The sequence below is a fragment of the Pelophylax lessonae genome (assembly GCF_965119305.1).
Source record: "Pelophylax lessonae genome assembly, chromosome: 2".
In the NCBI taxonomy this organism is placed as follows: Eukaryota; Metazoa; Chordata; class Amphibia; order Anura; family Ranidae; genus Pelophylax; species Pelophylax lessonae.
Window position 1 is genome coordinate 48,121,282 of NC_138769.1, and position 24,090 is coordinate 48,145,371.

General features: G+C 41.2%; 1 protein-coding gene across 3 annotated transcripts in view; it reads left to right on the forward strand.

Annotated features, from left to right (window-relative positions):
* The first annotated feature begins 500 nt into the window (after positions 1-500).
* LOC309546509 (beta-1,3-galactosyltransferase 5-like) overlaps positions 501-24,090 on the forward strand; it is a 404,656-nt gene continuing 381,066 nt past the window's right edge. For 2 of the 3 annotated variants that reach the window (XM_082246252.1, XM_082246251.1), the window contains exon 1: positions 501-676. In XM_082246252.1, the coding sequence (XP_082102378.1) occupies positions 629-676 (48 nt within the window). In that variant the 5' untranslated portion in view covers positions 501-628. The remainder of the gene's footprint in view (positions 677-24,090) is intronic. The other variant, XM_082246250.1, reaches the window with a different exon arrangement.

Genomic DNA, 24,090 nt, shown 5'->3' on the forward strand with positions numbered 1-24,090 from the left:
TGCAATTTTTTTTACCAAACATATGGTAAAAAAAAATTGGCCCAAAATGTTAAAAAATTTTGATTTTTACTTTTTTTTTGGGGGAATTTCATATAAAAAAATGTGAAAAATATTGTTATTTTTGCAAAATTGACGCTTGTTTTTTGTTTATAGCGCAAAAAGTAGAAATCGCACAGGTGATCAAATACCACCAATAGAAAGCTCTGTTTGTGGGAAAAAAAGGACATCAAATTCGTTTAGGTATAGCGTTGCACGACCGCGCAATTGTCCGTTAAAGTCACACGGTGCCGAATCGCAAAATAGGCCCTGGTCAGGAAGGGGGTAAAATCTTCCGGGGCTTCAGTGGTTAAGGGGGAAAATCATCCGGTCCAGAAGTCTAATCCATAGCCTGAGATGTGTGTTCGCACGGGTCTGTATGGTGAGAATGAATAGAGCAGGAAATATATGTGTTATCAGCCTACTTTCTCATGCCTCTCCCACTCCCTTGCCTTTCGCAATGTGTAACAGTTTAGACACACTCCCTTACTCGCCTCCCTTGATATCACAGCAGTTGCCTACAGACTATACAGTGTGCCCCTGGAGGGACCGCACTGTCTGCAGATCTGAGCTATTTGTTGATGGCAAACACATGAAGGAACAAGCGTTAATGGAAATGAAGCTGCCGCAGGGCTGGAAGGTACCGTTGGATCCATCTTCTTTTTTTGTTTGTGTGTTCAGCATGCCTTAGTAATGTATGGGGGAATTCTATTTTATTATAATTATTATTAGTAGTATTATTATACAGGATTTATATAGCACCAACAGTTTGCGTAGCGCTTTGCAAAATGATCGATTCATCCAAACGGATATTTGCTATACTTGTTTCCCACTTCTAAAGCATTGACACATTCTGCAATGCTTTAATCAGAACCATTCAAATGAGTCTCTCTCTGGAGAAGCTTACAATCTAATAGCTAATCATAATAAGAGTTTTGGCTGGAATCCATTTAACGCAGTGATGTGTTTTTTGGGTCCTCGGGGGGGAAAACGTGAGCAAAGCGTTGCAAGCACATGGGGAGCGTGATAAACTCACCGAACAGCACTTTTCATCTGAAGAACTACAGAGCGGTCAACATCTCATTGCAGGCTTACTTCTGTACTTTGATTCTCCCACCTGCTGTCTTCCTGCTATATTGTGGGAACAAAGAAAATATAACACCATAACTATAAAATCCCCTTGAAATTAATAGGTGAACCTGGGATCTTTCAGGGGCCAATTTATTAAAAAAAAATAATAATAATTGCATAGCTATTCGTCCTTTGAAACTGCATGTATATTTGTACTGTGTGAATTACCCAGCATGTGCTCATTGGTATAGCAGTACCAACATAACAATAACATAACAATAACATAACATATAACATCAAATAACATATAACATATAATATCATATAACATCATATAACATAACATATAACATACTGTATAACATATAACATCATATAACATATAACATATAATAACATATAGTATCATATAACATAACATATAACATCATACAACATATAACATATAATAACATATAACATATAGTATCATATAACATCATATAACCTAACATATAACATCATATAACATATAGCATCAAATAACATATAACATATAATATCATATAACATCATATAACACAACATATATACTGTATAACATATAACATCATATAACATATAACATATAGTGACATATAACATATAGTATCATATAACATCATATAACATAACATATAACATTATATAACATATAACATATAGTATCATATAACCTCATATAACATAACATATAACATCATATAACATATAATAACATATAACATATAGTATCATATAACATCATATAACATAACATATAACATTATATAACGTATAACATATAGTATCATATAACATAATATAACATAACATATAACATCATATAACATATAATAACATATAACATATAGTATCATATAACATCATATAACATCATATAACATATAGCATCATATAACATATAATATCATATAAAATCATATAACATAACATATAACATACTGTATAACATATAACATCATATAACCTATAACATATAACATATAGTATCATATAGCATAACATATAACATCATATAACATAAAACATCATATAACATATAACATAACATATAACATTATATAACATATAACATCATATAACATATAATAACATATAACATATACTAACATATAACATATAATATCATATAACATATAATAACATAACATATAATATCATATAACATATAATAACATATAACATATAATATCATATAACATATAATAACATATAACATATACTAACATATAACATATAATATCATATAACATCATACAACATAAAATATAACATCATATAACATATAATTACATATAACATATAATATCATGTAACATAACATATAACATAACATATAACATAACATATAACATAACATATAAAATTTAACATATAACATAACATATAACATAACATATAACATAACATATAAAATATAACATATAACATAACAATAACAATATTGGCATTGGTACCAAAATCCATAATAGAAAAATAATCAAAACGGAGAGATAGAGGTCATGAACCCCAGGGCATGATTTCCAAAATGGGGGGGGGGGGGGGGACCATATATTGTAAGGACTTTTTTCAGTACCTCCAAATATAATAGACAGATGTAGATCAGAAACAATTAATTAACCACTTCAGCTCCGGAAGGTTTTACCCCCTGAATGAGGCCAAGGAGTGCCAAGGAGATCTGGCACTGCATGGCTTTAACTGATTATTGCGCGGTCGTGCGACGCCGTACCCAAATACAATTGATGTCCCTTTTCTCCCCACAAATAGAGATTTCTTTTGGTGGTATTTGATCACCTGTGCGGTTTTTACATTTTGCGCTACAAACGAAAAAAGAGTGACAATTTAAAAAAAAAAAAAAAACAATATTTTTTACTTTCTGCTTTATAAAACATTCCCAATAAAAGTTTTTTTTTAAAAATCTAATTTTTTATCAGTTTAGGACAATTTGTATTCTGCTACATATTTTTGGTAAAAAAAAATGATAAAAATTGTGTATTCATTTATTAATTTATTTGCGCAAAAGTTATTTACAAACTATGGGATAGATTTATGAACTTTTTATTTATTTATTTTATTTTTTTTTATTAGTAGTGGCGGCGATCAGCAATTTTTATAGGGACTGCGACATTGGGGCAGGCAGATCGGACCCCTAACTGACATTTTTGACGTTTTATGGGGACCAGTGACAGCAATCAGTGCTAAATAATATGCACTGTTACTGTATAAATGCCATTGGCAGGGACGAGGTTAACACAGGGGGTGATCAAGAGGTTAAATGGGTTCCCTATTGTGTTTACTAACTGTGTGGGGGGGGGGGGGGTTGGACAGAGTCACAGAGAGATCGGTGATTTGGCTTAGCTGAATCACACGATCTTTCCCTGCCTCTTTGACAGAAGAGCTGCCTGCTTTGTTTACATAGGCAGACGTCTCTTCTGTCATTCTATTTCTAGCCGAGGATCGTGGGAGGCTGGCGGTGATCGAGCCCGCTCCTCCCGCAGTCTGGCTCCTGCTGTGTCTAATCATAGCAGAAGCACGGCTCCGGCGGCGCGCATGCTGCCGAAACCACGTGCACATAATCACGTAGATTATCAGCAGCCGAGGCGCCCTGCCGCAGTAAATCTGCATAGGGGGCGGTCAGCAAGTGGTTAAAATATACAAAATTTATTGGACATACAGTATAGTTAAAATCCAAAGAAAAAAAAAAAACATACAGAACATAACTTTCCAAGCATATGGAATATATATTAATACAAATTATATATTTATAGTAATGGGGATCGATCCGCTGATTCCCGCTGAGCAGGCGGATGACAGCTCCGTCTCCGGTCACTGTGCAGAGATTGAGCTGTCAGATCCCCGCTCTCCTCTATGGGAGATTGGATGAAAACGGACCACCTGTATGTTTTCATCCGATCCGATCCTCCAGACGGATAGAAAATAGGGTTTCCATCCATCTGGATTTCACAGACAGGATCGGATCGGATAGCAGCGGGTGTCAGCAGACATGTCACCGCTGACATCCGCTGCTCCATAGGGGTGCATGGAGTATCTGATCCAGACCACCTGAAAAACTGATCGGAAAGACCATGTGAATGGAAAGGGCCTTAGAGTATTTACTCACTTGAGCGGTTTGCTGCTCCATAGGGGTGCATGGAGATTCTGATCAGGTATTTACTCACTTGAGCGGTTTGCTGCTCGTATTGTCTAACTGTGGCTGACTATGCTGCAGAATCACATTCTTTTGAATTATGATTATTCACACTTGAACACTCAGGCCTAAAAAAGTACGGAGCTTCTTTTTTTTCTTTTGTGTGTGTGTTCAGGTGTTTTTGATCCCAAAGTCTTCAATTGGAACTCCTGTAAATGCAAGATACGCATGTTTTTGTGCTTGTTTTTCATAGCTGAAGAACTCTTCTCCTCCTATAGAACTAAAGAACCTCCAATTCCTGAACACAGGAGAAAAACCTGAAGCTTGAGATACATGCAAAAACACCTACAATACACCTGAAAAACACACTTCAAAATAACATGGAATACGTTGTGGTTTCGCTCTGCTCAGGGGCGAATGCAGTCTTTGGATCGAAAGTTCTTACGGTATTTTCTCTTAGGATCAAATATTCTTAATGTTTTTTTCCTCTGATCTAATGTTCTTAGTGCATTTTCTCTTAGGATCAAATGTTCTTATGGTATTTTCTCTAAGGATTGAAGGTGCTTAGGGTACTTTGGCTGAGGGTTGAATGTTCTTAGGGTATATTTTCCTAGGACCAAATGTTTTTATTCTTTTTCTTAGGGTTGAATGTTCCTATGGTATTTTGTTTTAGGATTGAATGTTCTTAGGGTACATTTTCTTAGAATTGAAGGTTCTTAGGGAACTTTGTCTGAGGGTTGAATGTTCTTAGGGTATTTTCTTTTAGGATTTAATGTTATTAGGGTAACTTTTTCTAGGATTGAAGGTGCTTAGGGTACTTTGGCTGAGGGTTGAATATTCTTAGGGTATTTTCTCTTAGGATCAAATGTTCTTATAGTATTTTCTCTAAGGATTGAAGGTGCTTAGGGTACTTTGGCTGAGGGTTGAATGTCCTTAGGGTTTCTTCTCTTAGGATCAAATGTTCTTATGGTATTTTCTCTAAAGATTGAAGGTGCTTAGGGTACTTTGGCTGAGGGTTAAATGTTCTTAGGGTATATTTTCTTAGGATCAAATGTTTTTATTGTTCTTTTTCTTATGGTTGAATGTTCCTATGGTATTCTGTTTTAGGATTGAATGTTCTTAGGGTAACTTTTCTTAGAATTGAAGGTTCTTAGGGAACTTTGTCTGAGGGTTGAATGTTCTTAGGGTATTTTCTTTTAGGATTTAATGTTATTAGGGTAACTTTTTCTAGGATTGAAGGTGCTTAGGGTACTTTGGCTGAGGGTTGAATGTCCTTAGGGTTTCTTCTCTTAGGATCAAATGTTCTTATGGTATTTTCTCTTAGGATCAAATATTCTTAATGTTTTTTTTTTTTTCTCTGATCTAATGTTCTTAGTGCATTTTCTCTTAGGATCAAATGTTCTTATGGTATTTTCTCTAAGGATTGAAGGTGCTTAGGGTACTTTGGCTGAGGGTTGAATGTCCTTAGGGTATTTTCTTTTAGGATTTAATGTTATTAGGGTAACTTTTTCTAGGATTGAAGGTGCTTAGGGTACTTTGGCTGAGGGTTGAATATTCTTAGGGTATCTTCTCTTAGGATCAAATGTTCTTATAGTATTTTCTCTAAGGATTGAAGGTGCTTAGGGTACTTTGGCTGAGGGTTGAATGTTCTTAGGGTATCTTCTCTTAGGATCAAATGTTCTTATGGTATTTTCTCTTAGGATCAAATATTCTTAATGTTTTTTTTTCTCTGATCTAATGTTCTTAGTGCATTTTCTCTTAGGATCAAATGTTCTTATGGTATTTTCTCTAAGGTTTGAAGGTGCTTAGGGTACTTTGGCTGAGGATTGAATGTTCTTAGTGCATTTTCTCTTAGGATCAAATGTTCTTATGGTATTTTCTCTAAGGTTTGAAGGTGCTTAGGGTACTTTGGCTGAGGGTTGAATGTTCTTGGGGTATCTTCTCATAGGATCAAATGTTCTTATGGTATTTTCTCTAAGGATTGAAGGTGCTTAGGGTACTTTGGCTGAGGGTTGAATGTTCTTGGGGTATCTTCTTTTAGGATCAAATGTTCCTATAGCATTTTCTCTAAAGATTGAAGGTGCTTAGGGTACTTTGGCTGAGGGTTAAATGTTCTTAGGGTATATTTTCTTAGGATCAAATGTTTTTATTGTTCTTTTTCTTAGGGTTGAATGTTCCTATGGTATTCTGTTTTAGGATTGAATGTTCTTAGGGTAACTTTTCTTAGAATTGAAGGTTCTTAGGGAACTTTGTCTGAGGGTTGAATGTTCTTATGGTATTTTCTTTTAGGATTGAATGTTATTAGGATAACTTTTTCAAGGATTGAAGGTTCTTAGGGTACTTTGTCTTAGGATTGAATGTTCTTAGGGTAACTTTTCCTAGGATTGAAGGTACTTAGGGTACTTTGTCTGAGTGTTGAATGTTCTTAGGGTATTTTGTCTTATGGTTTAATATTTTTAGCATAGGCGCCCACAGGAGGTGTGGCAGATGTGCCTGGGCACACCCTAATCACTATGTGGCAGGCTGTGCACACCTATGGTTTTTTTGGGTATCTTTTCTTAGGATTAAATGTTATTATGGAATTTTTTTCTTGGGGTAGATGCTCTTAGGATATTTTCTCTTAGGATTGAATATTCATAGGGTACCCTTTCTTAGGATTAAAGGTTCCCAAGATGCTTTGTCTGAGGGTTGAATGTTCATAGGGTATTTTGTCTTATGCTTTAATGTTCTTAGGGTGTCTTCTCTTAGGATTAAATGTTCCTATGGTACTTTTTCTTTGGGTTGAATGTTCATAGGGTATTTTCTTGTAGGATTGAATGTTCTTAGGGTATATTTTCTTAGGATTGAAGGTTTTTAAGCAGACCTCCAGTCATTTTTTCATCTTTCCATCTATTAAATCTTCTGCCCTTGTTGTTTTAACTTTGGATAGTAAAACATTTTTTTTTCTGTGAGTAAATACCTTATACAGGCCTCTTTCTTGTCTGGAAATTAGCCAAGGGTAATGACATCATGCACAGCTCTTTCTCTCACTCTTGTGAGAGTTTGTCAGCAAGGGAGGAGGGGTGAGTCATAGGACAGCCAAGAAGAACTACAGACCTGGAGGGGGCTGGATTAGGGTGGAGATAACAGGAGACTGCAGAGATCCATGAGTATTTATCAAGAGAGGGGAAATGTGCAGGCAAGCAGTGTTGTGAGTGTGTCTGTCTGTATATATGTGTGTGTCTGTATATACACAAAAGCGAGTACACCCCTGACATTTTTGTAAATATTTTATTATATCATTCATGTGACAACACTGAAGAAATGACACTTTGCTACAATGTAAAGTAGTGAGTGTACAGCTTGAATAACAGTGTAAAGTTGCTGTCTCCTTAAAATAACTCAACACACAACCATTAATGTCTAAACCGCTGGCAACAAAAGTGAAGTGAAAAGTGAAAAAGTGAAAAAACAACCCCTAAGTGAAAATGTCCAAATTGGGCCCAATTAATCATTTTCCTTCCCCGGTGTCATGTGACTCGTTAGTGTTACAAGGTCTCAGGTGTGAATGGGGAGCAGGTGTGTTAAATTTAGTGTTATCACTCTCACTCTCTCATTCTGGTCACTGGAAGTTCAACATGGCACCTCATGGCAAAGAACTCTCTGAGGCTCTAAAAAAAGAATTGTTGCTCTACACAAAGATGGCCTAGGCCAGGGCATCACTAAATGGCAGGCTGCGGGCCGAATTCAGACTGTGTCACTTTCCCTTTCGCACTGCCGCGGTCCCGTCATTTAGGAGCCTTTTCTTCCCCCTGCCGTCGCTCTGTAATCTTCACAGAGCCAACAGCGGGAGACGGAACAGTTCTGGATAGGGGGCGGAGCTGGCTGAAGTTAAGAAGCAGGTTATTGGCTGCTAGGATGAAGGGCAGTCCTAGCAGCCAATCACTATCTTGCAATGCCCGTCTCCATCCAGACAGCACAGCATGTCTCCCTCTGACCTGCCTTTGTAAGGTAGGACAGTGAGGGGATGAAGCTAAAAAGGGCTAAGGGCTGAATGTGGGGGAGATGCAGAGGATTGCAGTGATGAGGCTGAGGACATCAAAGTGGGGGTGACTGAGGACTGGAATGTGGAGGAGCTGAGGAGTGGAATGTGGGGGACTGAGGACTGGAATGTGGGAGGAGCTGGGGACTGGAATGTGGAGGAGCTGAGGACTTGAATGTGAGGGGACTGAGAACTGGAATGTGGGGGGAATGAGGACTGGAATGTAGGGGGACTGAGGACTGGAATGTGGAAGGAGCGGAGGACTGGAATGTGGGGGGACTGAGGACTGAAATGTGGGGGGGCTGAGGACTGGAATGCGGGGGGACTGAGGACTGGAATATGGGGGAGCTGAGGACTAAGTTTCGTGGGGGGAGCTGAGGACTGGAATGTGGGGGGCCTGAGGACTGGAATGTGGGGGGCCTGAGGACTGGAATGTGGGGGGGGGGCGGGGGAGCTGAGGACTGGAATGTGGGTGGAGCTGAGGACTGGAATGTGGGGGGGGGCTGAGGTCTGGAATTTGGGGGGGGGGGCTGAGGACTGGAATGTGGGGGATTGATGTAAATAGGGGCAGAGGACATTACTGTTAATGGGGTTGATATCAAGGAAGTGTGAGAACACTACTGTGAAAGGGGTGGAGGGGGATGATGTAAAGTGGTAGCTGAGGACACTCCTCAAGAGAAGATCTTGATGTGAAGGGGGAGGGGGACTGTGATGTGCAGCGGGGATTGAGAATGCTGATGTAAGAATTGGTTAAGATCTGTGCATGTGCATTAGGTGCACATGTCATGGGCTGCACTACCCCGAGAAAAACAGAAAGAAGCCCTTTACCTTTGTTTTTAAAAACTTGCGCTGCTCCAAGCTGCTTGGTTTGCTTGGAATGCAGGATGGTACCGACATGATATTCGGACCTCTGCTAGAAGAAAATGTTACTGACCTCGATTAATTTTAATTCAATACCCCTGGCCTAGGCTATAAGAAGATTGCAAAGACCCTGAAACTGAGCTGCAGCACAGTGGCCAAGACCATACAGCAGTTCCACTCAGAACAGGCCTTGCCATGGTCGACCAAAGAAGTTGAGTGCACATGCTTAGCGTCATATCCAGAGATTGTCTTTTGGGAAATAGACATATGAGTTATGGATTACTGGAACCATGTCCTGTGGTCTGATGAGACCAAGATAAACTTATTTGGTTCACATGGTGGTAAGCGTGTGTGGCGGCAACCAGGTGAGGAGTACAAAGACAAGTGTGTCTTGCCTACAGTCAAGCATGGTGGTGTTAGTGTCATGGTCTGGGGCTGCATGAGTGCTGCCGACACTGGGGAGCTACAGTTCATTGAGGGAACCATGAGTACCAACATGTACTCTAACATACTAAAGCAGAGCATGATCCCCTCCCTTCAGAGACTGGGCCACAGGGCAGTATTCCAACATGATAACAGCCTCAAACACACCTCCAAGATGACCACTGCCTTGCTAAAGAAGCTGAGGATAAAGGTGATGGACTGGCCAAGCATGTCTCCAGACCTAAATCCTATTGAGCATCTGTGGGACATCCTCAAATGCAAGGTGGAGGAGCGCAAGGTCTCTAACATCCACCAGCTCAGTGATGTCGTCATGGAGGAGTGGAAGAGGACTCCAGTGGCAACCTGCGAAGCTCTGGTGAACTCCATGCCCAAGAGGGTTAAGGCAAGGCTGGAAAATAATGGTGGCCACACAAAATATTGACACTTTGGGTCCAAATTGGACATTTTCACTTAGGGGTGTACTCACTTTTGTTGCCAGCGGTTTAGACATTAATGGCTGTGTGTTGAGTTGTTTTGAGGGGATGGCAAATTTACACTGTTATACAAGCAGTACACTCACTACTTTACATTGTAGTAAAGTGTCATTTCTTTAGTGTTGTCACATGAAAAGATATAATAAAATATTTACAAAAATGTAAAGGGGTGTACTCACTTTTGTGAGATACTGTATGTAAACCAGCGCTAAAAGAGAAGTATGATTTTTTTTTGTTTTTTCCCAACATTATACTTACAGTACCTAGGTGGATGCAGCATGCAGGTGGCCCTGCATCTGTCCCCCGGTGCCTCTAACACTGAGAACCGAGCATTCTGCTCTGCTCCCTCTTCGCTCATTGGAACGCTGGGCTGTGGAGGGAAGGGGAGCGGCCGGCTCAGGCTCTCAGTGGCTCGCTGATAGTCTGAGCCAGGTGTCGGTCCAGACCCCTAATGGATCCCAACTCCATGGTCGTAATGACGAGGTGTCTGGACCGACTTCTGTGACATGAACAGAGAGCGGACTTCAGCTGAAAACAGGACACAGGAGTGCAGAACGAAGCTTTGACTGTACTTCTGCTTTGTGCTTTGTCTGATGGTTGAATGATCATAGGGGTTTTGTCTTATGCTTGAATATTCTTAAGGTACCTTTTCTTAGGATCAAATGTTCTTACGGTACTTTGTCTTAGGGTTGAATGTTCCTGTTTCTCTTCTGAATGAATATACTTAAAGCGGAGTTTCACTCTGAAAATTTTTTTTTCACTGTCCGCTTGCTCTAAATTACCTGTAAAACAATTGGATAATTAGATTTTTTTTTTTTTTATTCACTGACCTTGTTTTTAAAGATAATATACTTACCTTACTTCCTCTTCCTCCCTCTGCGGCCCGCGCCGTCACTTCCTGCTTGCGTTGACTCCTGGGAGCTGAACGTCATCGCTCCCAGGAATCAATGCGCCTGCACCGGCCCTGCTCGTCACTTCCGGCCAGGCACATCATTCCCTGCTAAACAGCTTCTGGGCATGCCCAGAAGCTGTGCAGGGATGACGCGTCTGCCCCTTAACTGATGAGCGGTGCCGGTGCAGGGCATTCTGGGACCGAAGAGGACGCCGAAGAGGACGCCCTGGCTTCAGCTACCCACACCTGAGATGGCAGCGCTGAAAAATACATTTTCAAGGTAAGTATTTCTTCTAAAAGGTAAGCGCAACCTGGGACAGTTCAGAGGCTAGCCATTCTGAAATGCACTAGTCCTGACTGTCCCAGGGGTATTTTTATCTAAAAAAATGTTTTCAGGCCGGAACTCCGCTTTAATGTTTTTTTTCTCTTCTGATCGAAAGTTCTTAGGGTATTTACTCTTAGGATCAAATGTTCTTAGTGTTTTTTTCTTCAGATCTAATGTTGTTATTGTACTTTCTTCTTTGCTGTCCAAACATTATGCAATTTTCCTATTTGATTTCCTTTTAGATTAACCGTCAACTATGTAGTGCAAGGGCCTGCCTGATTGGATACAAATTAAAAGTGTTTAGGTTTGACTTCATATTATATGGTTCTGGTAAATATAAAGGAAAATTGTACAAGGAAATTGTATAATGTATGGGCAGCCTTAGCATCAAATGTTCTTAGGGTATTTTCTCCTAAGATTGAAGGTTCTTTGTGTTCCTTATCTTAACCACTTTACCACCGGAGGATTTTGCTGTCTTACGTCTGGGCCACTTTTTGCGATTCGGCACTGTGCGAATTTAACTGACAATTGCGCAGTCATGCAACGCCGTACCCAAACAAAATTTACATCCTTTTTTCCCCACAAACAGAGCTTTCTTTTGGTGGTATTTGATCACATGTGTGATTTTAATTTTTTGCGATATTAATAAAAAAAAGCGACAATTTTGAAAAAATAACAATATTTTTCTACTTTGACAGTTAAGAAATATCCAATATATTCAATTTTTGTCATATATTTAGGCCAAAATGTATTTAGCTACATGTCTTTGACAAAAAAATTCTCAATGAGCGTATTTTTAACCGCTTTATGACCGGAAGGTTTTACCCCATTCCTGACCAGGCCATATTTTGCGATTCGGCACTGTGTTAATTTAATGGACAATTGCGCGGTCATACAACGCTGTACCCAAATTAAATTTATGTCCTTTTTTTCCCCACAAATAGAGCTTTCTTTTGGTGGTATTTTATCACCTGTGCGTTTTTTACTTTTTGCGCTATAAACAAAAAAAGAGCGTCAATTTTGAAAAAATAACAATATTTTTCACATTTTTTTATATGAAATCCCCCCCCCCCCAAAATTTTAAAATCTAAATTCTTTATCATTTTAGGCCAATTTGTTTTCTGCTACATATGTTTGGTAAATAAAATCGCAATAAGCTTATTTTGATTGGTTTGCGCAAAAGTTATCGCAGCTACTAACTACGGGAAATTTATGTCATTTTTATTTATTTTTTTTTAACTAGTAATGGCGGCGATCTGCAATTTTTTTTGCGGGACTGCGACATTGCGGCGGACAGATCGGACCCTTGACTGACATTTTTGACACTTTTTGGGGGTACCAGTGACATTACTACAGAAATCAGTGCTATAAATATGCACTGTTACTGTAAAAATGACACTGGCAGGGAAGGGGTTAACTTTTATTGGTGATCAAGGGGTTAATGTATGCCTGGTGCTTACTAACGTGTGTGTGAGGGGAGGGGACTGAGTGACACAGGGACAGATCGCAGGTTCAGCTATGCTGAACCCTGCAATCTGACCCTGCCTGTCACTTAGGAGATCCGCCCGCTTTGTTTACACAAGCTGGCGAATTTCCACACTCGATCCCCGACGATCGGGGAAGAGCAGCGGTGATCACCGCCGCTCCTCCCCTGGCCCGACTCCCGCTGTAACTGAATACAGCGGGAGCGAGCCTCCGGTGGCGCGCGCACGCCGCCCACAAGGGGAGGAGTCCAACGACGTAGGTCTACGTCGCTGGACGGGAACGAGCCACTCTGCCGCAGTACAGTTAACGTGACTGGTCGGCAAGTGGTTAAGGTTTATTGTGGTTAGGGTATTTTGCCTTAGGATTGATAGTTTTCTCTTCTGATCTAATATACTTAGGGTTTTTTGTTCTCTTCTGATCAAACACTCTTACAATACTCATTGTTAGAATTGAATGTTCTTAGAATATGTTGCATCCAGTCTTGCATTTACAGTGGGGAAAATAATTATTTGATCTCCTGCAGATTTTGTAAGATTGCCCATTTACAAAGAAATGAAGGGTCAATGATTTTTATCATAGGTGTATTTTAAATGATTGGGTTTACTGGAGGGGAGTAAAGCTTCAAATCAGCTAGCTGGGCAGGCTATGAAATAGAAGCCCATAGTTGGTGGGCAGGCTGATGAAGAGAAGACTTCCCTTACATAAAGGAACATTGGTAGCTCTCTGTTTTCCTCCCAGGAGCAGGTTAGGGCACACCTGTATTCAGTGCTGTATCTTGGCCTAGGCCAACAAGGCCCAGGCCTAGGGCGGCACAAAACCTAAATACACCACTGCCTGTATTCCTTGTGAATATAGTAAAGGGGGAACGAAGGACTCTGGGGCTAAAAGTCAGACGAAACAGGTGTCTTTGGGACAGACAATGAGGGGAGATAGGAATCTACTGAGAAAGGAAGTGAGAGGAGAAGCCATTCTCTGGAACATAATGTCTCTGGAAGGGGATAGTAAGGGAAAAGGAGTGTCTCTGCAAAAGGAACTAAGGAAAAGTGTGGCTCACTGGGACACAATGTGGGTGAAAAGTAGAGTCCAAGACCAACCCATTGCTAGGCAACCTCATGATGCAGAGAGCTCTTTAAAAAAAAAGAAAATCCACAGCCATGCTTTCTACTACAGTAGAAAGGCGATGGCGGTTCTGGCGACCACGTGGTTCTCGTTAGTATAGTGGTGAGTATTCCCGCCTGTCACACGGGAGACCGGGAAGGCCAGAAAGGCATATTCCATGTGTGTTTCCTGCACCATGTTCAAAACGCACTGCCTTTGTGATTTACTTCCGGCGATAATACATTGTTAAACCCAAATGTAGATTGCAAATGCAGTGTGTTTGTGGATACAACAAAAAAAAACAAAAAGTATTACAGGGTGTAGGAGTAAATTAAGCTCAGAATGCAGGGTTAAGGAGTGCATTAAGTTCAGAATGCAGGGTAAGGAGTGTGCTACGCTCAGAATGCAGGGTTCAGGAATATGTTACGCTCTGAATGCAGGGTTCAGAAGTGCTTTGCACTCAGAATGTAGGGATTAGGAGTGCGTTGCGCTCAGAATTCAGGGTTCAAGAGTGTGTTACGCTCAGAATGCAGAGTTTAGAAGTGTTACGCTCAGAATGCAGGGTTAGGAGTGTGTTACTCTCAGAATGCTGGGTTAAAGAGTGCAGGACGCTCAGAATGTAGGGTTCACCAGTGCATTACGCTTAGAATGCAGGGTTTATCAGTGCGGTATGCTCAGAATACAGGGTTAAGGAGTGCGTTGCACTCAGAATACAGGGTTCACCAGTGCATTACGCTCAGAATTGCAGGGTTCACCAGTGCATTACAGAATGCAGGGTTCCGTGGTGTATTAAGCTCAGAATGCAGAGTTCAGGAGCTGCGGAGGAGGCTGGAGGGGCGGGAGAGAGAAAGACCAAAGGTATTGCAGAGGAGGCTGGGGGCGGGAGAGAAGGACCGAAGGTATAGTAGAGGAGGCTGGATGTGGAGAGAGAGGGACCAGCAGCTAGAAGTAAAAGGCAGGGGTTGACGGCACAGACGTGCTACTGGTCTACCTGTCACCTGCCTGCTGTTAACAGGTAGACCACGATTGATGGGTCGCTGACCCTCGCTTTATTGGCTAGATGTGTACAAACACAATACAGTATATGCTAACACGTTTTGGCTATGCAGCCTTCCTCATAGCATATAAAAAATGTTTTAAAAGAACTTATATGTATATGGTTAGACAAACATCCTCCAAAGAGGCGGTACTCCATTAATTAAAAACAAATGGAGTAATTACCATTACATGGAGCAGGTCCCAACAGATAAAGAAAACAGAGACACAGAGAAAAGGGAGAGGCAGCACAATTTATATATAGAAAAAAATGTTAAACATTGATGGAATCTATGTTAGACCTGGTTGACACCTATGCATTTTCAGTTTTGTAGAATCACACTAGTTAACCACTTTACCACCGGAGGATTTTGCTGTCTTACGTCCAGGCCACTTTTTGCGATTCGGCACTGTGCGACTTTAACTGACAATTGCGCGGTCGTGCGACGCTGTACCCAAACTAAATTTACGTCCTTTTTTTTCCCACAAACAGAGCTTTCTTTTGGTGGTATTTGATCACCTCTGCGATTTTTACTTTTTGCGCTATAAACAAAAAAAAGCATAAATTTTGAAAAAATAACAATATTTTTCACATTTTTTTTTATATGAAATTCCCCCCAAAAAAATGTAAAAAAATTTTTTTTATCATTTTAGGCCAATTTGTTTTCTGCTACATATTTTTGGTAAAAAAAATCGCAATAAGCGTAAGGTTTGCGCAAAAGTTATTGCGTTTACTAACTAAGGGAAAGAGTTCTGTAATTTTTGGTGTTTTTTTTTTAACGAGTAATGGCGGCGATCTGCGATTTTTTTTTCCGGGACTGCGACATTGCGGCGGACCCTTGACTGACATTTTTGACACTTTTGGGGGTACCAGTGACATTACTACAGTAATCAGTGCTATACATACTGTTACTGTAAAAATGACACTGGCAGGGAAGGGGTTAATTTTTATTGGAGAGGGAGGGGTTAATGTATGCCTGGTGCTTACTAACGTGTGTGGGGGGAGGTGACTGAGTGACACAGGGACAGATCGCAGGTTCAGCTATGCTGAACCCTGCAATCTGACCCTGTCTTTCACTTAGGGGATCCGCCTGCTTTGTTTACACAAGCGGGCGGATCTCCACACTCGATTCCCCTGGCCCAACTCCCGCTGTAACTGAATACAGCGGGAGCGAGCCTCCGGCGGCGCGCGCGCGCCGCCGAGAGAGGGGAATGTCTGGTGACGTAGGTCTACGTCGCCAGACGATAACAAACCACTTTGCCGCAGTACAGTCAACGTGACTGGTCGGCAAGTGGTTAATTTAACATGGTTTCCTATAGTTCAGAAATGCCTGGGACTTTTTTCTGGGTTTTGGTTCCATAGTCATCCTGGGATCAAAAACGAGTATTGAAAAAATGCAAAATGCACCTGGAATATGCAAACTGCAACCTGCATAGGTGTGAACCAGGCCTAATAGTTGCAAACACTACACCTGTTGCAGAAATGAATCCCACAAAAAGTTTGTCGTCCATTCTATTGTTTAAGCCACGAGGTGCCCTTGTGTTAAGGGTGTGTATCCACCATACCTCACGTTGAATTAGAATACAATGCGTATCTCCTCCTCTCAAAGGTTTCTTAAGCCTGTCCAGTGACAAAAAATGAGAACGTGTCAAAACTTCTATGTATTTAACTAAAGTTTTTCAAAATGTTGGATATATTTTTTGCATTAATGTTGTTGGTACCATTAAAATGTTCTGGTGCTGTAATTTTGAAGGAGCTTATAGTACATCCAACGTGCCGGACATTACATGTGCTACATTCAATGACATATACAACTGATTTAGAATTACAGTCAATGTACTGTCTAATTGGATATGTTTTGCTAGCTGAAAAGGAAGTGACAGATGTGTTCTTTTTATGCCTCCTACACTGTTTGCATGTTTTATGTTTGCATATGAACCCACAACTGACAATCAGGTACATGATTTAGAAAAATCTCGGGAACAGAAGAAACTAGGGGACAGCATATTGCCAAGCGTGGGTGCCCATCTGCTTGTAAAATTACATCCATATAAAAGAATGTCATACAAATCTTTATCTGCTGTGACAGTGCAGTTAGCTGTGATGGGGTATGTCTCCCAGGATTTTCAACAAGACAGGTTGAGGGGCTCCAGGATGCAGAGGTGGGGGACTTGAGTCACATGACTTGACTTGAGTCAGACTTAGGTCACCAGTTTGAGGACTTGAGACTTGCTTGACTAAAATTAATAAAAGACTCAACTTGACTTTGACTTGGTATTCATGACTTGAGACTTGACTTTGACTTGAGACATTTGACTCGAAATGACTTTACTTTTTTAAGTTATTAAATATTTGCATTTTCTCAAGATTTGTTAAAGCAAAATTAATGTGCCTGTTATGTTTCTGACACCACAGTCACTTAAAACACCTCGGTGTGTTCTGATTTTTAGGACACTGGCTGTTTAACAATGGAAATACTTAACATGTTTTTAGTGACTGTGGTGTTGAAACATGACCGGACGAAGGATTTTGAGCTGTTTGGGCATTCAAAGTGTTTCTTTAATATGCTAAGAAAAAAGCACTAAGCAGTTTTGTTAATGTTGAAAATAAAACAAAACCTTTCCTGACCACTGACTTTTAACCTCCCTGGCGGTATGATTCTTTTGGATTTTAGGTGCTGAAAGCGGTACCATTATTTTGCATGTAATTCTTGTGAATGAGCAGCCCAAACCAACTGTATACATTTATTATATATATATATATATATATATATATATATATATATATATATATATATGTGTGTATGTATACATATATTATGTATACATATATATATATATATGTGTATATATATATATATATATATATATATATATATATGTATATTTATATATATATATATATATGTATGTATATATATATATATACTGTATATATATATATATATATACATAAAAAGTACAGTAAAACTGCAGGAAAGGGCACTGGGGGGCAATGTAATGTGAATTTATTGTATTTTGAATGGTATCAGTGTGTTTGGTGTGTTTTACATATGAATTTGCCGCCGGTTCCACCCCCCTGCGAACGTCACGTCGCCGGAGACGGAAGCCGGGGCTCGCAGACGATAGGGAGGAAGCTCCGCCGCCGCATACTGCCCGCATACTTCGCTGGATCCCGAAGAAAAGGTAAGTAAAACCTCTACCAGGATCCAGCGATCTTCCTAGCGCTACCCCGAGTGTGGCTCGGGGTTACCGCTTTTGGCTGTAAAATCTAACCCCGAGTCACGCTCGGGAATACCGCTAGGAAGGTTAATTGATTTAAAGGTGGAAATTGGGGTAGATCGGTATTTTGACTTGATTTGTGACTTGACCAAAATAAATGAATTGACTTGACTTGCTTGACTTCTAGCAGGGACTCGACTTGACTTGCTTGCTTTTCGCCACAGTAACTTGGGACTTGCTTGAGACTTGAAGGTTAAGACTTGAGACTTGCTTGTGACTTGCACATGTGTGACTTACTCCCATGTCTGCCAGGATGATTGTTTAATTTGGAGAAATCTGTTTTGTCAGTTTCCTCTGTGGTTGGTAAAATCCAGTTGGGGACCTGGACCCTTGAGATTTCGTAGCAATCTGGGTGAGATGAAATCTCCAGTTCTGGGACCAGGATTTAGGAATAGCTTGGAAATTGATTGTGCAGGTGGGTCTTCGGCTAACAGTTGAGTAAGGACCAGGGTTCTGGGCTCCACCCTCCCGAGGAGTCCAGGTGTGCAAGGAAGATGCCAGAGGGCTGCATGGTATAGTCTCACAGAGCAGATAGAGAGCCCAAGCCTGTTGGCTAGAGCAGCAGGGAAGCTGCGAAAGAAAGAGTGCCAGCAGAGGTACAGTGTGTGTACTAATTAGGGACAATGTTACAGGGTCAAGAGGACCAAGGCCAAAGCCTGAGCACCAGTGCTGACCAGAGAGCCAGGTAGCTTGGTATTTTTCGTTAACGTTGTTGCTGTGTGAAGTTGAAACCCCTGAGTGGGAATCCGGGATGGACTGTCTGTCTTTGTTTTAAAAAAGTGGGCCGACAAGCCCTTAAACAGCAGAAGTGGTGTAGACTTTTCTCACTGGTGAGCTCTACACTTAAGGCCCGTACACACGTACCGATCGTCGGCCGAAAAGCTTCGGCCGACGACCGATCTGCCGATTGTAGGCTTGTTAGTATGATGCCTCCGACAGCCGACAGCGCACATTCGGCCGAAAAGAATCTGTCGTGCAGGCATTAAAATTTTTTTATGCCGACACCAGAGCGGCTGATTGTTCGCCAGTCAGTACAGAATTCGGCCGACAGACCGCAGATTTGCAAGACTGGGCATGCTCAGAAAAGGAAAAACACAGGGAAAGTTAACCATCACATGACATCACTTCTGCAGTCGGCTGTAGTCGGCGGACAAAATTCTTGTGCAGTCTTTTGCACTTTTCAACAGACACCGACAGCCCTGGACAAAAGACGGCCGATCGTTCGGCCGACGATCGGTACGTGTGTACGGGGCTTTAAGCTAAATAACCCCTAAACATCAAACTGCATAGAAAATGGGAAGGTGCGGTTTAATAATCTTAACAATCTGATTATACTCTGTTGAGTATGATGTAACAAAATTTGTTTTAGTGTTTCTAGAATAAGCCCAATGTTTGGACTTTGTAATAGAAGTGTTACTAATAAGCTCCATCTGATATTTTCATAAAGCAGCAGCTCTGCTAGTGGCAATCTGATGTTCACTGTAACCCTGTTGTCAGAGTCTATCAGAAATGACTCCACACTCATGATCAAATACGCCCTGTGTGAGCAATTCCTCCTAGCGCTAATAAATTCTCTTGTGATTTGTAAGGTGTGACTGCTAGTGGCCAATAACACAATAACAAAAAATTGGCGGCACATCGCTTTCTATATGTTTCGGTTGTAACCTCCCCATTGTATGCATGTCCTGTAACAGTAAGAATGAAGTAATTAATACACTCCGAACGGTGGGTACAGGTAAATGGTAATTTAACCACTGAAGCCCCGGAAAATTTTACCCCCTTCCTGACCAGGGCCTATTTTGCGATTCGGCACTGCGTGACTTTAACGGACAAATGCGCGACGCTGTACCTAAACGAATTTGACGTTCTTTTTTCCCACAAACAGAGCTTTCTTTTGGTGGTATTTGATCACCTGTGCGATTTTTTGATCATGCGCTATAAACAAAAAAAGAGCGACAATTTTGCAAAAATAACAATATTTTTCACATTTTTTTATATAAAATTCCCCAAAAAAAATTAAAAATCAAAATTTTTTAACATTTTCGGCCAATTTGTTTTATGCTACATATGTTTGGTAAAAAAAATCACAAAAAGCGTATTTTGATAGGTTTGCGCAAAAGTTATCTCGTTTACTAACAAAGGGAAAGATTTTTGTCATTTTCGTTTTTTTTTTTTTTTTAACGAGTAATGGCGGCGATCTGCGATTTTTTTTGCGGGACTGCGACATTGCGGCGGACAGATCGGACCCTTGACTGACATTTTTGACACTTTTGGGGTTACCAGTGACATTACTGCAGTAATCAGTGCTATACATATGCACTGTTACTGTAAAAATGACACTGGCAGTGAAGAAGTTAACTGTATTGGAGAGAGAGGGGTTAAGTGTGTCCTAGGGGCGTGTTTCTAACTGTGATTGGCTGTGGCTACTAGTGTAAGAACAGAGATCAACGGTCCTACATAGTAGAACCGTCTGATCTCCATTCTTACACAGTGGGAGACTGACAGGCGGCTGTGTTTACATTAGCTGCCTGCCTTTCTCCCGCTCTAACGGACGATAGTGAGTGTCCGGCGGACATCAGGTCTGCCGGGCACACGCGCAGGAGGGTCCGTGACCGCGCGGGAGCGCGCCTCCGGCGGCGCATGCTCGCTCCCTAGAGCCTCACAGGCTAGCGACGTAGCACTACGTCGCTTTGCCTGTGAGTGGCTGACTGCCGACGTAAATAGTCGTGCGGCGGTCGGCAAGCGGTTAAGGTGGTTTTTCAAACGGTCCTTTATAGGTGTTGTAAATATCTCTCTGGTAGAGGCTAGTGTTAAAATCCCTAAAAGTTGGTATCATGTTCCTTCTCGCATAGAAAAGATTTATCTGGGATCGTCTCCCCTCTGTTTTAGGGGCTGTGGACATTTGGTTAACTTCCTCCATACCTGGTGGCATTATCCCCGTATAAGGGGTTTTTGGAACAAGCTTTTTCACTTGCTTGGGGAAGGTCACAGGATTGGCAATACCCAAATCACCTCTAATCGCTTTATTAAACGAAAAGGTGGATAAGATTCCTAAAAGCTCTCAAAAACAAATCTATTTTATGCTATTGGGGGCTAAGATTACAGTTGCTCGAGTATGGAAACAGCCATCTATGTCCTTTCTGGCAGCAAAGCGAAAAATGTCTTGCATAATGACCCAGGAAAAAGCAATCAGTATTCTCCAGGATACAGTCCAGTTATTTGATTTGGTCTGGGAGCCCTGGGCCAATTATATATGGCACTTTTCCACTGCAAGTACCGGCTCGGCTCCACTTGGCACTGTTTGGCCCAGCTCGGGTCAGTTTGCTTTTCCACTGCTTGGTATGAGTCAGCACGTTTCAGCACTGTATAGGCTCTACTCGGATCAGTTTTGCTTTTCCACTAAAGTAGTAAGTGGGTGGGATTACAACGATTCTCTGACCACTGCGTGGTACGAGTCGGCACGTTTCAGCACTGTATAGGCTCTACTCGGCTCGGTTTGCTTTTCCACTAAAGTAGTAAGTGGGTGGGATTACAACGATTCTCTGACCAATCAGTGGCTAATAGTGACAAACAATCAAGGCTGCATGCAAAGGATTGTGGGATATGGTATAGGTACGGCCTGCTTGGAACCCCAACCGAGGTGGTACTGTTTAAGCGAGCCGTACCGAAACGTACCATGTAGTGGAAAAGCGCCGATGTACCAAACCGTACCGAACCGTTCTAACACGTACCATGCGGTACCATGCAGTGGAAAAGTGCCAAACCGATCCGTACCATGCAGTGGAAAAGCGCCTATACACTCACCTACCTAATCATAGGACTCTTCTCTCGAGTTCATGTCTCCTCAGTGTCTACCCTCTCCTTCACCTGGTTTCTCCTCTCTCTCCTCTCTCCTTTACTCTTTCTCCTCATACTCTCCTTTCCCTTTTGTTATTTTTTTGGAGTTTTCTGTCTGGAATTCCAGACTTAGGTTGATCACTGGATATTACTTCATTTCTGCATACACATGTACAGGGCTTTTTTTCGCAGAGAATAGGTGCAGGAATTCCTCCTTTCTGAGTCACCCTTTGTCTCTGCCCCCTACCTCTGAAAACCCTCCCTTGGTCCCATACCCTACCCACCTCCCTCTACCGCCCCTTTTAGAGAATACAGAACCAAGTATCATTTTGCGCTACTAAATAATTTGTATGGAATTCAATAGACCCCACCCCAGCAACAATAGACCCCAACACAACAGCAGAACCCCCCAGCAACAATAGCCCCTCAGCAGCAACAACAGTTCTCTCAACGGCCAGCATCAATAGACCCTTCATGAGCCAGCCGCAATAGACCTTTCCCTCAATAGTAGATTCCTCCCAGCAACAACTGGCCCCCCAGCAACATCCACCCACTCCAGCAACAATAGATCCCCGCACCACAAAAAAAAGATCCCCACCAGCGAACAAAATATCCCACATCAGGCAGCATCAAAAGACCCTCCAGCACACTCCAGCACTCCTTGCCATAAAATACATTCAGTGCTGGAGGTGCCGGAACTGTATTCTGCCTTATCTTGTACCTTTAAACTTTTACTGATCTTACTTGTTCTACACGATATACTGTTCTACCGAACATTTGCATGCTATACGCCTCAAGGTAGTATTACCTGTCTGTTGAAGTAGCGCATGTTTTCACTTTAGTTCTTGTGCTTTAGCCTGTTTGTTACATATTAATATGATATTTTACCCTGTTGTTTCATTTTGAAAAATGAATAATTTGCATCCAGGTGTAGTCAACCTCTGGCTTCTTTTATATACTTCATTGTGTATTCTTTGTTACTTCTATAATCTTTAATAAAGAAATGGAAAGTTAAAATAACGTTCTTATCATTTAAATCTGAGTTAACTGAACTTACTGTAATAACTTCCAGACCATAATTAAGTACTCTATAAAGTGACTTTACCAGGCAATATTCAACTTGAATGGATTATTATGGGTGAACAAAAACATTTTCTTCCACCACCCTATATAAAGATTATATGGTACATGTTGAACGTGCGCGTTCCAACGACCGGAACTAGCGGGTCAGAATCTCAATAGTCCGGAACCGGATGCCAGTCATTTGCGTACCAGCACCCCGGACATAAACAAAATACTAATAGTGTGTCAATTAAGACCAGTTAGTCACATTAATGGGAATGCCATGACCGCCACATAAAAGCATATCACGGCATCGGGTATCATGTCTCCTTCCGAATGTGAGTTGCCACTTTTTAGTTCGTGCATTAATAAAATTAGCTACTGTACTTCACTATGGGAGTTGTTGCCTTTCTTTACACATGCACATATACCGAGCGGAGCTGATGTGGATATCGCTACGAGCTGGTCTACCATCTGCATGGGTCTTCTGATTTGTGGTACAGGCTGGAAATGATCTCTGTGGCGGGGATCATTACATTGTGGTAAGGGGCCATTTCTATCTTTTTGGTGGTGGTCTCTATGCACTGGGCTTTTGGATCGTGGAACGTTTGGCATTTACCTTTGGGAGCACATTTTTCTCGGAAGGACTTGATTTCCATCAGTTTGATTTTATGAATCTTTATTTGGACTGTGCAGTTCATTTTACCATTTACGAGCGCTACACCGTATATATTACACTATATAAAGATTAGTCAGTGAGGGGGGACATTTAGCTCCCATAGAGGCACCGTGGCATTGGATGTAAAATTGTAAGTCAAACAAAAAAATTATGTCTCATTATAAATTGAACTGCCAGGCGGATGAATTCCTGTTGTGCCAAACTATAGATGTTGTATGTATAGATGCTGTATTATGTGAAGTGGTGCCTCTAGAGCAAGGTGGTGGGGTATACATGAATAAAGTAACTTAACATCTATAGTTATCCGTGAACACTCAGAT